This window comes from Zonotrichia leucophrys, chromosome 5 (assembly GCF_028769735.1).
Source record: "Zonotrichia leucophrys gambelii isolate GWCS_2022_RI chromosome 5, RI_Zleu_2.0, whole genome shotgun sequence".
In the NCBI taxonomy this organism is placed as follows: domain Eukaryota; kingdom Metazoa; phylum Chordata; class Aves; order Passeriformes; family Passerellidae; genus Zonotrichia; species Zonotrichia leucophrys.
Window position 1 is genome coordinate 49,721,190 of NC_088175.1, and position 18,302 is coordinate 49,739,491.

Here is an 18,302-nt window from a genome sequence, read left to right on the forward strand (position 1 = left end):
TAAAAATAGATCCTCAAGAGTGTGTAAGGCACTGATTTTCCATAGATTTCTAATGGGGGTTATGGATTTAAACACCCATAAAAACTGGTGTTAGAAATGCACAAGAAAGGTTCATCAAAATTAACCTGAGAATGTTTAGTTTCTGTTTAAAGTGGCTTTTTTCTTTCAGAGTCATGGACATGCAGAGCTCCCACACGTTTTTCTGAGCACCTACCAAAGGAGCGGGGAAATGAGGGTTTACCTCACCTCTATTTGGAAGGTTCCTCATGATTTTTAGATTAAGGATGCTAATGGCTTGTGGGTTATATTATGCTTGGGTATGGGCACAGTCAAATTATTAAGTTTTTGTCCTGAGGTGATAATACCGAGGCTACAGTTGTGAGGCAGAAATCTTCAGGAAGGAGTGGAAGCTGCTGGAATATTTTCTTTTTTAATTTGCCAGCACCGCAGAATTTGGGACTTCTGTTAAAATAAACAAATTCTAATAAGCTATTAGTGAAAATGAGAGAAGCTCAAAAACTGCAGCTGCAAGTGTTCACTGACTTCCTTGATTGTCACATTTTCCATTGTACAATAGTGGTTATTGCAGGAGGCTCTGCCATGTAGGAAGAAATTGCATTTCCCACATTGGGGGAAAGACAGACAGTTAAATGGAATAAAATGATCACTCATCAGGTGATCTCTCTGATGGTGTAGGTCTGAAAGAGTTCCCACCATTTCCACAAAACTTAATAATTTCAAGTGACTTTCATATTTTGGATGTTTTTATAACACTGATTAGAAACCTCCAGATGATGAAATGTTACAGCTCTGGCGAAAATCTAATAAAAATCCCCCCTGGGATTGATTTTGATTGACTACAGTTGCCTGTCTGTTTTTATTTTACTGTATATGAACAGACAGGAATGAGCAGGATTGAGTTAACCCTTCCCTGGCCTAATTCCTGTCCTTGGGGGCCTGGGCTGTCGCTGCTTTCCACCCAGACAAAGGAAAAAGCAGTTTAAGGGTTCCATTAACACTCCTAGTTCCTTTGTGTTTTGCAGCTCCAAATATAATCAGGGGATTGGATGAAGATATTAGAAAATGGAACCCACACAGGGTTATAATTCAAATTAGTGGCACAGCCCTGGTGGAGCAGTTCTTGTTCTGGAAATTATATTGATTCTTCTGTGGAGCTAATTAATGCACATATTTATAAGTTAATGAATTAAAGTTCAAAGTTATTCTTTAGGAAGCCTTGCATCTATTACAAGTCATGAAGAAGGCTTTTTTCTGTCCAATAAAAATGTTTAATCCTGAACATGTGCTGTGTCCATTTCCTCTGGTAAGAGTTCCACCTGCTAAGGATAGTTGCTTTCAAAAATAAATTAAACCAAATGTAAAATTATATTAGGGAAATATTATTTTCTTTGGAAATTAAACACCTCGATGTTAAATTAAGTTTAAACTGTTCAATTTATTTATGCTTACTAATTCTTTTCAGTTCCATGTTAACTGTGAGATCAGTATGCACACAGATATTAAATCCATTTAGGTAATTTATTTTCTATCTTTCTTGAAGCAGTTTTCTCAGTAAGAAACCCCTTGATTTTCCAAGTATTCCAAGATGTATTAGTGATGAGTGAAGAAGCCTGAAATAGAATAAATATTTATTACCTGTTATATAGTTTATATTACTAAAAGGCAATTTTTTTAATGTAGGTTGCTCTTTTTTATTAGACCATGAATTTCTTATCCTTTGGAATCTTTGCATCATAGATTTAAGTAGATCTGCTTAAAATTTTTGTGATTTTTAGCACCTCCCCCTCCTTCCTATATGCCTGTTTCAGTTATCTGCTCTTCCTCTGGAAGCATGTTTGCACTGCCAAGCACAGTCATCCCTGGGTTTCTTTTTCATTCAGAATTAGGACTTTCCAAACTTCTCTGGTTATATCTTGTATTTCCTGGCATCTGCATTGAAGTTACCAAACGAGCTTCATCGATTTTCTTTTGGTATTCTTACTCTGAAGTAAGAATACTCGTGCTCTGAAGTCCAAAAAGAAATTCTGTTTTATTCCAGAGCGATGGAAGGGGAGGGGAGAATAATTGTGCTTGTATCATCCCCTCTGTTTGAAACTGGAATACGGGAAAATCATTCCCTCTGTTTCAAACTGGAATACAGGTGAGAGATTCTGTGTAGTGGCAGGTCTGGCTCCATCCTTAACGTGGTCATTGTGGGAAGCTTGGGGCGATTGGTGCTTCTCCTCAGATTGGTCTTTTGGAACAAATAAATAAATAAATAAATAGGGGAACGGGAGTAAATGGCAAAAAGTGAAGAGCAGAGGGGGAAATCGATGGGGGAAAAGAAATAGTGAAAAGGAAACAGATAGGGAAAAGGAAATGAATAGCAAAAAGTGAGTAAACAGCAACAAACACTTAAATAGCAACAAGCGAATAAACAGTGGGATGCTCTGAGCACCGAGAGGCAGCTGTGCAAGCTGAGAGCCAAAGGCAGGTCCCCGGCAGCTCCCAGCCCTGGCCGGCTCTCCCGTGCCCGGCCCAGCTGCCCCAGCCCCTCTCCCGCCTGGACAGGGGAACGGGGCAATGCTGCCCCGCAGCTCCCGCAGCCGGGGCTGGGGCTGGGAGCGGGAGCCGCGTCTGCTCTGCGGGGCTGTGGCGGCGGCAGGTTCACATGACTAATGCTGCGAGAGATAGCGGGAGCGCTTTTCTTTTTTTTTTTTTTTTCTCCTTCCCTTTTTTTTTTTTTTTTTTTTTTGAGCAGCTCCAGTCTGTGCACAGTTGGCTCCCAGCTGACAGACAGAATGTGGGGTGGGCTTTGTCACCAGAACGCTGGGTACTGCATGCCCAGCTATGCTCGCAATTCCACAGTGCCCAGAAACCTGCTGCTTATGTCAGGGTGCAGCCAGCCTGAACACATAGAAATTGGGTAGCTTGATTGTTGGTGGTTTTTTTTTTTTTAATATTATTATTTTTTATTTTTTTAAATCTTTTTTTGCCTCTTTCTTGCCTGCAAAGGTTATATAATGAGGGGATTGCTGCTAAAGTAAAAAGGGAAAATGAAGTCTTTGTTAAATGCCTTCACAAAGAAAGAAGGTAAGCGATGAAAGCAGAACACTTTGATGTTTCAGACTGGTGTTTTCTTGTGTACATTTAATATGATAAAGCTTAGTGACTCTATAATTAATCAATTCCTGCGATTTCTTTCTCAACATTATTTGATGTTAGACAGTCCGTTTAGGCAAGTGGTTATTAAAGCTGGATGTGACTTTATTCCTTTTAGGATTTTCTCTGAAGAATCAAGTAGTTATAAAAATGTTTTTGTTCCCTAAGAAATGCATTTGGAGACATGGAAGGATTTTCCTAGGTGAATTTTGTCAGTGAATGGTGCTGAATTGCACCTTCAGATGTATGAAGTGCCAGGAATAGAATTCAGAGAGCTGGAGGAAGGATTATGTGGTACTTTCAAGTATGCTTTTAGGGATGATAAATTTAAACTTTTGGGGCATGGAATTGGTTCAGGCATTTTCATGTCATTTTATATTAAGTGTTTTTTCCAAACAAGTTTTGCCACAGTTATTCTTGCAGTTCTGAAACGTGGTGAAATATTAGGGGAAAGCAGAGTCCAACAGGGACTAGAGCATGGACATTTGCATTTCATCATTTTTTGTTGTAGTTCTGTTTTTTAATTGTGAAAATAATATAAATAATGCTGATAAGAAGTAGCTAAAAAAATACCCACCCACTTACAGTTTGCAGATTGCTGGGGAAAAGAAACAGTTGGGTGGAATATTAATCACTTCAGGCACAGAAATGCTTATTTTTAACTCTTTCTATAAAAGATTTGTGTTAGACACGCATCAATTGGTGTAATTAGTTGTCCCCTTCCCTGTTTATTTCCTGTAGTAAAGGCTAATTTTGCTCGTAGTTCTCTCCTCAAGAATAGAACATTAATAGCAAAACAAAAGCTAAACTCTTAAATGGGCTTGTGAAATGCTCCTGAGGTGTGTAAGGGAAGAAGATTTCTTTTCCTCTGGTGCCTGAGGGTGGCTTCTCCAATCTGTCAGTACAGATGTGTCCTGCAGCTCTGTGTCCGTGCTGTCACCGTGCCCTGGCACCCTGTCCTTGTCCTCCCTCCCCCTGCCACCAGCAGAGACTCCACAATCCTCTCCAGAGTCCCAGTAAACATCCCCAAAACGCTGGCAGGATTTTGTTTTCTCAGCCTGTGGCTGGAAGGGCTGGGCAGGCTGCTTTCAGCTTAATGAGAAATTGAAATCTAAAGGTCAGACCCAATTTTTACTGAATCCAAGGCAAACTTTGGTGAGCTGGGGGTACAGCATTGGAGCTTTTGGTAGCAAACCTGGGTGTGCCAAACATCCCCTGTACTCAGTTTGTGTGTTTTCCCCTTGACTGAATTCTGCTTTGTTGTACCTGGGAAAGATCCCCACCTTCAATGTAGTGCTTTCTGGAGCTGTATTTCAAATGTCAAAAATAAAAGGAATGTAGAAACATTGCATCTCTGCCCCCCACATCAACCTAAGGGTCTGTATGTGCCAGTTTTGGAGATAAATGCTGTGAGTTTGCGGGAAGTTAGCACTAACTGGGGCTTTCACTGTGACACCTGAAGCACCAAGGTGCTCTCATGACACGCTCAGCTGGTTTGAAACCTTAAAGAAATATGGAATGGGAAAAAACTTGAAATGTCAGGAAAATTATCCAGAGTTTCTTCTAGTTTCCAGCATAAGCATTGGACATGTGTGTTGTCTCCCATTTAAAGCTTTTAAAGGCTATTTCCCTTATTTCAAAGGAAACATGGAAATGAATCGAAGCCCTTTCTGTGCATGCTGTTCCCGTGTTTGGTTGTTCAGAGGTTGTTGAGTTGTTTACTAGAGGAAGTTTCAGCTCACTGGAAATACAAAGGATGTTATTGTAAAATATTCAGAATTGTAATTGATAAACTGTAATCATAAACTGAGTCTGGTGAAAATGATACAAACCATTCTTTTACTCGCAGTTCCATCTCTATTTTATGCTATAAATATGCTCTCAGTTTTGCACTGAAACCTTAAATTTTGCTTTGTTCTCTCAATTAAAGCCTCTATTTCAAGGCAGGACAGATTGATTCCTATCTGTATTCATATTTATGTGAATTTATTTACTTGCACAGTATGACAGACATTCTTATTCTGGTTTTTTGTGTGGTTTTGAAGGGTATTGAATGAGTAGACATTTCTGGCTCTTTATAAATGGCACTTACTGGCACTTTAGACATAAAGAATGATATTTTGTGGGTCTTCTTTCCCAATTTACATATGATTTTTTTCTTTGAGAATTACAACAGCTCAGTGAAGCCCTCAGGATAGTGCCTGGCTGCATTTTGTTAGTTATGCCACTGTGACTTTTTGGATGTAAATCTGTGCACTTTGGCTCAGGTCCTGTGACCCCACGAGCTCCACTGAGAGAAATTAATGAGGGCAGTTGCAATAATGGGGATCAAGGCCAGCATGAGGTTTTGGGGTCAATTCCTTTATGACAGGGCAGGACATCTGCTGATAACTGGGTGCTTTTTTATGAGGGAATTTGCCTTCTAAGTTGCACTTGGGACAAACTGACCCACCGGAGTGGGAAAAGGAGATGTGGAAGATGGTGTAAATGCTTGTGTGAACCAGGAGCGCACGTGGAGGGCTGGACCCTCTGCTCTGAGTGAGATTTGTGTCGCCCTCGCTTTGTTTTGTGTTGTGGCTCTTCCATTAAGGAGTTTCTTGGAGCTTTTGGATATCCTGGTGTTCCCTCTGGGACGTGGCACGTGACGGAGCCAGTGTATTACCCTGGGGTGATATGCTCCATATACCATAGTAATGGATGTGGTAGGGATGCCAGGATTAGAAAGAGGGGAATGCCTGGGGATTGCAGCAGTGTAATAGAGTTCTGCCAGGACAGCAAGCTGTGTCCTCGATTTTTAACCTGCAAGATGGGGATAAGGTGACTGTTCACAGATTTCAGGTTAGGCCTGAACTTGAACTTAGGCCTGGAACAGTTTGGGTACCAGCTGGGGGATGGAAACTGCGAGTCCATGCATCAGGAATTCTGCTGGGCAGCCCTGTTGTGTGCCTTTCTGACTGAATGTGACAACACAGCAGGGAAATGAACTTTCTGAGCCTCAAACTGGGCAATAATGAGGTGTTTCCCATTTCCTAGAGCACAGTTCAGAGTGCTCAGCAGGCTCAGGGCACTGGTGTTGCCTCACCGTGTATTCGAGCCATCAAACAGGTTTGTGTTGCTCTGTTGTTTTTGATTTAATGATGTTCTAAGGATAATTTGATCAGCTCTGCTGGCAAGGTGGAGTTTCTGTCTCTGCAGAAGAAACAATGCCATATGTTGCATGTGGTGGTAAACACACACGAATGTGAAATCATCTGAGCTCACCCTCCATGTCTCTCTTTGCACAGTGCCCTTTAGGGAGGCTCCCACCTACTCCAACAGGAGGAGGAGGCCTCCCAGCACCTTGGCAGCCCCCCGGATCCTGCTCCGCTCCAACAGCGACAACAACCTGAACATCAACAACCTCCCCGAGTGGTCAGCCTCCTCCTCTGCCTCTTCACACCGCAGCCTTTCCCCTCACCTGCTCCAACAGATGCAGAATAATCCCAATGGAACTGTAAAAACTGTGGGGAGTTACACTCCGTCCTCCCGGAGCCGCTCGCCGTCCCTCAACAGGCTGGGAGACGATGCCAAGAGGCAGCAGCACAGGCACATCAGGTGAGCTCTGGCTGTTTCACAGCATGAGGTACCCCTAAAGGCAAAGGCACCATGCTGGCCTGCCACATTCCTTTATGTTATTTGTGCTCTCCAGAATGTATAGTTATTCATTCTCAGCACAGTGGACCATGCCCAAGTGTAAATATTTTAAGTGGAAGCCCCAAAGCCAGCTGTTTCCTCACAGAGCTCCAGCAGCCAGGCAGACTTTCAAGTTCAGCAGTGACTTAACACAGTTTGCACCTCCAGTTCAAGGTGCTGGCTCTGCACATCCTCCCATAGTTGAAGTAAGGATTGTATATAGCAGTGAAGCAAACTGTTCCTGGGATACCTGGTCCCTTCCCAGAGCTGTTGGTCATGCCTGGAACCTGTGTTGGAGCTGCTCATAGGTGATGGAGCAGAGGCTGGTTAGGTTCTCTCTTCTGTAGGTGTGTGCTGAACCAAAGAGTGAAATAGAGGCAGTAATGTGATCTAGCAGGCATTCTGGGCAAATATCCTGCAGCTCTGTCCCACTGGAGAGCAAATCCTGACTAATGAGAGTCATGTAGGTTTTGTAAGCCATGGAAAAAGTGGAGGGCTGAGTTTTGATCACTTATGGAGGCTGCAGCTTTGAGAAGGCACTGCCCTGGACTCAGGAGCTCCTGCCAAATGTGAAAGAGATGGAGCTGCACCAGGACAAGGAGTTAAAATGCTGTAAAAAGGCTGGGAGGCATCAGAGTTGAGAGCTGCTGGAGAGAACCAGAGCTCATACATTTTGGCCAAACACTCCTCATTTGAAAATCAGGCTTTGTCTGTCCTGTTTCCTAATATATATGTGTATATATGTATATATATGTCTGCTGTTCAGAGTAGAAAAGGAACTGGGCATTGTCAAGAAATGCAGCTGTTGGTTTCTCTCTGCTGTTTGTAGGTGTAAGGGATGTTCAATGGAGTTTTCAAGTCAGTAAAACAAAATGTTATGCAGCTGACACTGCCTCTGCTGCTTTGCCTGTTCCTCTGCTCTCCCTGGCCAAACTGCCAGGCACTGTTTGTGATGGAAACAATGCTGCTGGGCAGGGGGGATCTGGTGAATTGTGAGACAGAGTTGTCTGGCATGTAAGAAGGAGTGAAATTAAAGGGAAGGAAGGGGATGCAGATTCCATATGCCAGTGGTTTCATGCAGTAAAGCAAGCTCATCTTGCTTTGTTGTATGTTACAATAATGGCAAAAGCTCATTTGGGTATAAATTGGGTGGCATTTCCTCACAGAGCCCAGTAACAGCTCAAGATCAGTCTGTAATGAGGCTTCAACTGGATGATGAGTTAAGTGAAGAGACTGAGGTTCTGTTCAGAGAATGAGTGTTCTTCTGTTCCTCTGGATTCTGCTGATGCCATCAGGGGGGGAGGTTCTACCTTAGAGTAAATGATTATTTTAGCTGATTGGATAAAAATTCATTTTCATCAATATTCGTGGGATAACATGCTTTAAATTCTAGAAGTAGAAACAATCCTTTGAGCTGGGGGTAACAATTAGAAATTCTTTTTGATTAAGCAAACATTTACTTGCTTTGACTCTGTTCAACCACTTTCCTCTTCCCTTTCTGAAAAGTAGATCAGGTGACAGTGGGAACAGATTTAATCCCTGAGAGTTTGTGGATATAAAATTTTGGTCTTTCTCTCAGTGCATCAGCATCACAGCTGCTGGAGCTGCTACCCAGCTGCAGAGTCCCCTCTGTGCCACCAAGACTTGTTTCAGAGAAGTCCAGAGTACGTACAAGTACCGAGAAGAGAGCTGGAGGCTCTATAAATTTAAAGACAACTAGTTGGATTTATATATATAATTTCTCCTGCAAATAATGCCTTTTCTTGCCACAGGCCCATTTTGCAGTCAGGAATGGCACCTTATATGACATTTTCCTCACAGATTTTGTTTAACTGTATGACCACCTACTTACTGTTAGCTAACAGTGGGAACTGTTGCTCTCTGCTTATTATTTGCAAATAATAACAGTCACCATGAAGCTGTTGCTCCCCTGGGATGGAGAAGCCCTATCTGACAGAGCAGGAGGTTGGGTTGCGGAGCAGAAGCAGCCAGAAGGGGCACAGTGATGGAGAAGGTCAGACTGTGACAAAGGGTGAATGGGGTCTGTGGGATTTGTGCTGTGGAGAGGTGCTGGAAAGCCATGCTGGAAGGGGCTCATGTGACCTTTGCAGCCCGTGTGGCTCAGGTGTTCTGTCTTCTCCAACTGAAAGATGAGAGATTTAGATTGGATATTAGGAAGAAATTCTTTACTGAGAGGGTGGTGAGTCATTGGAACAGAATTCCCAGAGAAGCTGTGGCTGCCCCATCCCTGGAAATGTCCAAGGCCAGGCTGGAACAGCCTGGTCCAGTGAAAGGTGTCCCTGCCCATGGCAGAGGGTGGCACTGGGTGGTCTTAAAGGTCCCTTTCAAATCAAACTGTTCTTGATTCTCACAAGGCTGTTGCTCTTCACAGCAAGGTGGTTGGGAGGGGGAAGCTGGGAAAGAAAGGAAAGGGACAGCCTTTGTGTGAAACTTACCCCACAGAAATGAGTGAATGAGGTGCCAGCACAGCCTCAGTGAGGGCTGAGCTGCCAAGGATGGCCACCTTCATCTGGCTGAGAGGGAAACATGTCTACACCTCTCTTGAAATCTCTGCATCCTCCTCCTGCTCCTTCCTGGCATGGCACTTGCTGGGCTTGGAGCCCATGCTGGGGACAAGCAAGGGAAAGGAAAGATCTCTTTTTAAAAAGTCCTGCACCCCACGTTGCAGCCCTGATTTCCATTAGTGAGCCTGTTGCCTAAGAAGTTCTGCATTCCTTGTGTGGGTTTAATGTGCCATTTCCCTTTTCTCTTTCAGTGAGGGAGAAAATGAATGTATCTTCTGTGCTCACAGTTAAAGTAGATGCTGGGAGATAACACTGGGAATAGCTGCCACCAGACTAGGCAGAAACACAGCTTGATACAAGTGGAAATCAGATGTGTAGCTATAGTTTATAGATCTGAATTTTTTTTTTTATGGTGATGACTGTTCCTCCACTTATAAGGAAAAAGGAGTGGAGCAAAAGAACTGAAATCTGAATGTCATCTTTTCCAGGCTTTCTTTAAACAACTGTGAGAGTTGGCTGAGGTTTCTGGTGCAAACTCCATCACAGACATGCAAGCAGAGCTCACTTCTAAACTCCTGAGTGGGGCTTACCATAAGCAGCATCCCTTCCCAGTAATGGAACAAAGCAGGATGAAAGGGGCATGCAATTCCAAATGGTGAAGAGGTTACTGCAGGAAAACAGGAGTGTTCCTGATAGGAAAGATCCAATAGGTGTGGGTTTTTATCAGACTTCTGTACCTATTGACTTACTGGCTCCCATTTTGGTAGGAGACTGGTTAAAAAAAAGGTGAAAACTCAGCAGACCCCAGCCCTTGTATTTCATTTTGCTTAAAGCAGTTTGAGATGCTTTCTTACATAAAGGCAAGCAGAGTGTTATAATCCAAACCACCACTAAATCACCCTTCTTCCTTTGGTAGCCTAATTTTTCCCCATCAAACTCTATTAAGATTACTCCTTCTCATGAATATTTTCCTTTTCTAGACTTTGGTTAAGACTGCAAGTTTTTATGCTTTGGGGTTTTTTTGAAGTTGACTGCTAGTGTGTTGCAAGTTTGTTATCCTCTATCCTATAGGTTTCCAACCCTCTTTAGTATTTGCCTCTTTCTCTTTTCATATCTTTTTGACAGTTCACTCATTTTCCCACAGGTTTAAGAGTGATCTTATGCATTGTTCACCACCTTTCAACAATTCCTTTTTTTATACACCATGACTGTGAGTTGGTGGTGACCTGTGGCTCTCCTGGGCACATTCTGGAGTCACTGAATGAGCTGGTGATTGCCATCCAGAAGAAATGATCATTTGGAAAATGTTAACCACAAGTACCAGGCTTTGTGCAGATCTAAATTTAACCTTGGGCCTTGGAGTGAGGAAGTAACTTGATTATTCAGTCCATTTAGTTAATAATTCAGTGATCTCACTTGTTCACTCTGTGTTACAAAGATATCCATTCCCAAGAATTGTAAATACAGACATTTTCAAGTTCCTCTGACAAATGGACATGCTGGGAATGTATGATGGGCATATAAATTTTGAATTTAATTAGGGCCTAGGAATGTGCAAGTTTAATTTGCGGAAAAACGAAAAGCTTTAATGTTGTGTGTTTTCTGTTCTAGGCCATTATGGTCAGGTGAATATTGATCATGTTTCATACTGAAAGATTTCAACCCTTAAGAGCTCCTGTTTGGTATTTTTTCTGCAGGGTTTGATGTCTTACTGGGAGACAGTTTTGTTACTCACTGCTTAATTTAATCTTGCTAATGTGATTGTAAATTATTAACTTTCCCCTTTTGAATAAGCTGTTAATGATTTTTCATTTCAATTTCCAGTGCCGTTTACAGTCCCAGTGCCAACAAAGATACTCTGTCTGCCTTGGATTATCAGGGTCCCAAAAGGAAGCTCTACAGTGCTGTCCCTGGGAGACTTTTTATTGTTGTAAAGCCATATCAACCTCAAGGGGAAGGGGAAATTCACCTGCACAAAGGAGATAGAGTCAAAGGTGAGCACCTAATTCATTTGGAATAAAACTTTTCTCCTGCTAGGTGGGAATTTTATGTAAAAATTCTCTTTTACAAGGGTGGAAATAATCTATATGGTGAAAGTACTCTTATGCACTTGTTTCTTTGCAAGGTATTTTGCTCCTGGTATTGTTTTGTAACCAATGCATATTTAGCTGCCACTTTTACTGCCTTCAAAGTGCTGCAACAACTCACAACTCTGTGCAGTAATAGCACCATTTTCTCTTACCCAGGACACGGAATTTGCTGCTGGAGCCATTCCAGAGGCACTGCTCCAGGGCTTTAAGGGGTTGTAAACCTGTCAGCTATCTAAAAAGCTCAGGAAGGGAATGGGGGTAAGGTCAGCTCTGCTTCAGGCCCTTTCCTCCAGGAACATTTAATTGCTTAAGTAGAAAATGTCCCCTCATGGGACTTGGGATAAGTGGGTAGGGAGAATCTCCTGTAAATATAATTTTGGAGGAAGCATGGTGGTGCATGTGAAATTTCTGTTCAGTACTGCAATTACATGCTAAGACCAGGTTTAAATGAAGGCCAGGCTTTGTTATTGCTTTGAAGGCAGTCAAAGTACATCCAGGTACAGCTGAAAAAAAGGGAGATAGGGTGTACAGGACTCACCTTCCCCAGAGTGAGGTGTGAGGCTGTGGTTTTGCACATCCAGGTAAAACAGAATAAAAGAGACTTTGTGTTGGACCCACACAAATCAAACAACAGTTATGGAAACCAAATAAAAGGGAATAAATTCAGTGTCCTAAATAAAAGTGTAAAGCAGCTGCAAATTTTCTTGCAAAGGGAACTACTTATCTCACGAAGGAAGACTTCAAATACCTCCTCCCTTGAGCCTGCAAACAGTAGCTGGAAAAAAAAATAGGGAGCCATTAGAAGGTATTTTTGCATTTTTATTTTTGGATGTACTGATTCTGAAGCATTTTTGAGTTTAATAATTTCTGTTAACTCCAGCCCTCAGAAGATGTAAGACAGAAATTTGAAGAGTGTTGCACTTAAAGGTAAAACATGCAAAGTTAATTTTAAATGCAAGGACGAAGGGAGAAGGTTAAACTTAGAGTCTGTAGGGCTGAGAAGATAATTTTACAGTTCTCAAGGTTGTTCCCTGATCAGGTAGGAAGCAGTGATTATGATCTCATGGTGCACAAGAGCTAGGATGAAATTTTGGGGGTACTAAATAACTTTCTCCACTCAGTGTTCACAGAGGTCTGGCAGGTGCCAATGACAAGGAATGAGTGGCTGCTCCATGGCAGGTGTTGGACACAGAGATGTTCAATTGTCCTCTTGGATTTAAGGATGCAGGAATATTCTGTTTATGTAGAGGATGAAATAACAACCACACAGATTCTTCTCACTAGAATAAGACAACTCTGGGAAAAGACAAGACAGATATTGTGTTTCCTGGCAAAAGAGGAAGCACTGCAACAGGTTGCCTGGAATGCTGAATATTTTAGAGGCATTCCCTATCTGGCAGGTGGTTTACCTTAGGTTTGAGACTATTATATGCAAAAGTAATCCCAGAATAAAGGATTTAAATTTCAATGAAGTGTTTAATGTTTTTGAAAAATTAATTCAGGAGCCCTTGGTTCTAAGTTATGGCAACAGTCATTGGAAGACATTGCAGGAGGGAATTAGTCCACTTTTCATGTTTTCATAAAATAGTGTAGCCTATATGGAGACCAGTGATTTGGGGGGGGGCACTCTAAATGCTGAAATAAAAAATGGAATTGTGCCTGGGTTTTTCCTTTGTGGGGAAAATGTAAGTTTATTGAAAGTAACTCATTAATTATTACTGCCATTAAAAGGGGGATGTGCCCATCCTACGTCAAATCATTCCTGCAGGGATTATTTTTTCAGCTTCAAGAATCTGATTTGCACATTGAATTGAAATCTGGCAGAGTTTTTGCAGGTCCATTTGTTTTGAAGCATTTTAGAGAACTTTGCTGCAGCAAAGTCTGGCGAGGCTTCTACACATGTCAGCCTGCTTTTGGGGAGGGTTTGGGGAAAGAACAAGTGTGCACAGGGATTGTCAGTGTTACTCCCAAGGATGAAATCTTGTGAAATGTAATTTAAGGCTGTTTGCATGGCAGGGCTGGAACAGTGTGTGACAAGCTCCCAGAGCTAATCAAAGGGAAAACTTCCAGAACAAGATCAAATCCTATTTCGTGTTACCATGTCAATGGTTCCTCAGCTGCAGCAAAAAATATGTCAGAATGAACACGGCAAGGTCATGGAGAGAACAAAGAGTGCAGGGAAGAGACAGTGGTGCTTTAAAGAGGTCTCTGTTGTGTAACAGTATCCAAGAAGCTGCTCAAACTTTTTGTGCCAAAAACCCAGGTCCAATTAAATCTAGATTCCCGTCCCTGTTTCAGTCAAAATGTAATTATTGCTAGACAATAAGTGTAGTGATAGGACAAGGAGCTATGGCTTTGAACTGAAAGATGGTAGATTTAGACTAGATTTGAGGAAGAAATTCTTCCCTGAGAGGGGGTGAAGCCATAGCAAAGGTGGCCCAGAGAAGCTGTGGTTGTCCCATTCCTGGAAGTGTCCAAGGCCAGGCTGGACACAGCTTGGAGCAATCTGGAATAGTGGAAGGTTACCCTTTCACTGCGAGAAGGCTGGAACAAGATGATCTTGAAGGTCCCTTCCAACCTAAACTATTCCAGGATTCTGTGATGTTTAAAAAAAATTACTCCATGTGAGCAGGATGGGCTCCCTCTCCATCCTCCAAAAGCACAGGCAGTAGAACTCAGAGTCCTCAGTGCTGTGGGAGTGCCAGAACTGCTGACTATAAGGAGATCCTGCATTTTTTCCTCTTCCTGAGCATGAATTCTTGGTACTGGATGTATTTCCTGTCTTTTACAGACTTAGCAAGACCGGGGCTCAGCCTGTTTGGGGTTTAGCAACTTGCTCTGAACAGTACTTGGGGGAAATGGGAGAGCATTAAACCCCATGGAATTCAATTTTTCCTTCACTTTGGAAACATCTTATCCTCACTGAGAGATGGAAAAGCTTTGTCTTGGCCCCTCTCCTCTGCCAGCTTGGTGACTGCACTGCCCTGTGTAGGACACTGATGCCCAGATCCTGGCTCTTGGGTTGTTTTGGGGAATTCACTGGCAGAGAGATTGTGCCCCGTGTCCAGGCTGACCCCAGGGAAATGCTCATCACGAGTACATCCCATGAGACTAATCACAGCAAAGATGTAGCAAGGCATTTATTGCAGGGATAAAAACCCAGAACAACATATTAGAGAAAGGGATTACTTGGGAAATGTTTTTATGGATTTTCTTTTTTAACTTGGCAGAATTAGAAGGGTCACAGAGAGGGATGAATTCCTAAACTCTTGATGAAAAATCAGATGTTTTCATCAGATGGAGATGAAGCAGGGTTTGTTTTTTTTTTTTCTTTCTAAAACTGGTAGAAGTGCATCAGTGACAATAGTTCACAGTGCGTGATACAAGGAAACTGCTCAGAGAAATCTGTGAATGGGCAAGGTTCAAAGAAATGTAAACTAAACAAAATGGTCTTGTATTCATAGGATATTATGTAGCCTGTACAAAAATACCTGCTGTATTTTTAGTTGTTAGTCATACACACTGACATCATTTGTGTGTCTGCCACTCATGAGAGAGGAGCCATGGCTGCTTGCAAAAATAAATCTGATATCTTTATTTATACCAGAATTGCCCTAATCTTATGTTTTCACATAAATAAAGGAGACCTAGTTTGATTCCTCACTGAAACACTTCTAATATTTTGTTTTTATATATTTTTTTCTTCTTCCTTCTTTATCTGAAAGTCCATAGCAATAAATCTGCTGCAATCCAAATGCACACAAACATGTATAAAATATCTGCAAAATGAATTTGAATCAGCTTTTGTGTTCCTAAATTGAATTCTTGCACTGGAAATTCAGTGGTCTCTTTGATAGCAAAACTCAGAATGCAATGCTCAAAAGATTCTTTGTGAGCAAATTAGCAGTTTTCTTGTCCATGAAGAAAAAGCAATAGAGAAGGTTTTTAGGAAGGTAACAAGTCTGAGTTCCATGTGCAGACAGGCTCTGGCCACTTCAAAAATAAAAAAATCAGAATTATTTTCAGAGTCTGGGTTATATTAAAACATACCTAAAAGGCACATGAACCATCCTTCACTGATTTAGAAAGAAAAAAACCCACCTGATTCAAATACTTTGAGAGCATTTGAAGTCTCACCCTGCTCACAGCTTTGTTTGTCGTGATCTCCCCAAATCCTTCTTTCCAGGCTGCCCTGCCTCAGCTCTCTCAGCCTTTTCTAGTGCCCATTGTATGGAAAAACAGGGAGTTATTTCAGCATCTCAAATCTGCTCCAACAGACTTCCATGAGCCTCTGAGATAGCTGTGGTGCAGGCACATCCCAGCAGGGTTGTGGTAACCCAAATGCAGCTCTCAGCTCCATTCCTCGGGGTCAGAGGAGCAGGAGTAACTCAGCAGCAGCAGCTCAAGCATCTGCTGTGGGCAGGAAGTCAGTGGCTCTGTGCAGCAGAAATATTGACCCTTGTGACTCTGCTTTTATTTCAGCGTGATCTCAGCCGGCAGGGCAATCCAAATATATCGCTAACATTTTCATTTCTTGTGAAATCCACTTGTAAGTCATTTTGAAAAAGAAAGATTATTAAACCCCTGCTGTGCTCAAAGATATTGCCAACAGACAGTGCTTGTGGGCAGGAGGAAAGTTGGTCTCCTGGGCTTTTGCACTTGTTAGATTAGTAAACAAAATACTGGGAAGGGAAGAGCCTCAGAAAGGCTGTTCTGTTTCTTCAAGAGCATTTTGTACCTTGTGTGGATAAGTGTGGCAGCAAAATTGAACCTAAGAGGTTTGCAAGGTATTGTTCAGCTGCTCTTTCACATGAAGGATGAAATGAATGTGAAACAGAATATTCATCTTACCCAGGTTCACTGGTCTGTTTTGCTTCCTTTCTGTCTCCTGACTTGAATGGTTTGATTTCAGCTCCTACCATGATAAACTATGGCTCACCACAGGTCCTATCCTAACTCATTCCTTCAAGCTGCTTGTGCCTGAAGAGCAGGACAGAGTGGTGCTGTCAAAATGCAGACAGACTTGCTCCTGCTCCAGCAGGAGAGTTCCCTTTGCTGTCAGAGGGCATGGGAAGGGATCAGGAGGTAAAAGCATCCACAAATCCCCTGTCATCATGCTTGGCTACTTTGACACATCCTTGCTTGAGTAGTCAGCAACTGGCCTGGAATATTCAGGGGACAGGAGCACCAGGAGTTAGAGAGGAGCTGGGAGTGCACCAGTGTGGTGCAATGCAACACTCCAGGCTCTGCGTCTTGGTTGGCTTGGTTAAAGAGCCTAAATGAGAGACATGGGACTCCAGGCAGCTCTCTAAAATGCAGTTTATTCCATCCAAGAGTTCCAGCAGTCCAGGGTCGTGGGTGACAGATCCTGTGCTCACAGCTCAGCTGCAGGCAGGCCTGGAGACCCTTTGGTTCAGGTTACATTGCATTACATACTTTTCTTTGCTGAGCATCTTAATACAGTAGAACCAATCTATACCATAGCTTTTATCTGTAGCCTATCATAACTACTATAATTACCATATTCATGTTCCTATTCTCCAGTCACTAAAAGTTAGTACATTACAGTTTAAGCTAGAAGTTGTTAATCAGTTTTCTTGCAGTGTAAAATTCTGAGACCATTTTTCTATTTGCAACTTTGCTGACTTCTTTGCCTGTGCTGTCTTTCTGTTGTTAAAAACATCTTGTTTGAGGTGAGTTTATCCTTTGCTCTAAGCCATAAAAACCCCTTCTCATTAACTTACCCTTTGCCTCCTTGGTTTTCCAGTAAGACTGGCTCAGCAATTCTTTTCTTCTATGTCAAAACTTGCTTCCAACTCTATTCCTTCATCAGACTGTACATTTAAAAATCTTTCTGCTAAGCATACATATATGTGAGACTTTCTTCTCAAACTTTCATCCTTCCCAACAGCTTGGGGCCCCTTCTCTATTAATTCTCTCTGAATTTCCCTGATTTCAAGTTTGGGCATCACTATGCAGAAGGGCAAACTTGACTCTGACTGCACCTTCCTCAACAGAGTTGGGGATCAGAGGGTGGATTTTTGCAAAACCCAAATCAGTGCAGATTGATTTCTCACGCTGTTTTCATCTCGCCCTCACAATCTCAAAACTATTTCACAGACATAAATAACAGGGAAAAGGTGATCTTCATGGAAACTATGGCAAGGGGGGAAAAGCTCCCACAGAGGGCCAAATGTTGAACAGCACAGCTCAGTTCTATTCCAACTGAGCCATATTTCCTCAGAGGATTACGTGCAGCTTATTGTGTTTGTAGGTTTGACGTAGGGAGTGGTTGCTCTGTTAGTAGCCCCAGTCATCTTCTCACCCCGAGGTTCTTCTCCTGAAGTGCTTGCTTGCTCTGTTTCTTTCCTGGGAAAGCAGAAGTGAGAAAAGATGAGGAGCTGTTTTAAGTCAGGATCTCTGTGTTATCTCCCTAATTTGGTCAGCTCCCATAACTCAAGCTGGGAAGGAACTGCTGCATTTCCTTGTCCACCACCAGGAATGTCTGTAGGGCCACAGCCCAGTGTGAGTGCTCAGGTCAATTAGCCAGAATCATTAACTGCAGACAGTTCCAGGCTGTGGGTGGAGTGCCCAGGAAGGTCCGTGTGTGTGCTGGAACCCTGCCTGTGCCTGGCAGCAGGGTCAGGGGCACTGAGCTCCTCCCCACGCTGCTGCTCTGACCTCAGGCTCTGTCAGGCTCCCTTAAGGACATCTCTGGGAGCCAGACCAGCCTGCCCAGGAGACAAAACAGGCAGATCCTGCTCAGCATCCCTCACTGAGGCAGGGAGGGAGGGATTGCTGTCAGGAGCCAGAGTCAGAAAAATCCCTGTTTTTAACAGAGAGCACGATGAAG

The 18,302-nt window shown here is 42.7% G+C and overlaps 1 protein-coding gene across 4 annotated transcripts in view; it reads left to right on the top strand.

Moving 5' to 3' along the window:
* SHANK2 (SH3 and multiple ankyrin repeat domains 2) overlaps positions 1-18,302 on the top strand; it is a 280,376-nt gene that overhangs the window by 93,368 nt on the left and 168,706 nt on the right. For 2 of the 4 annotated variants that reach the window (XM_064715492.1, XM_064715493.1), the window contains exons 1-3: positions 3,011-3,093; positions 6,447-6,756; positions 11,184-11,353. In XM_064715492.1, the coding sequence (XP_064571562.1) occupies positions 3,057-3,093; positions 6,447-6,756; positions 11,184-11,353 (517 nt within the window). In that variant the 5' untranslated portion in view covers positions 3,011-3,056. Of the gene's footprint in view, positions 1-3,010; positions 3,094-6,446; positions 6,757-11,183; positions 11,354-18,302 lie in introns of those variants that run through there. The other 2 variants (XM_064715490.1, XM_064715491.1) reach the window with 1 other exon arrangement.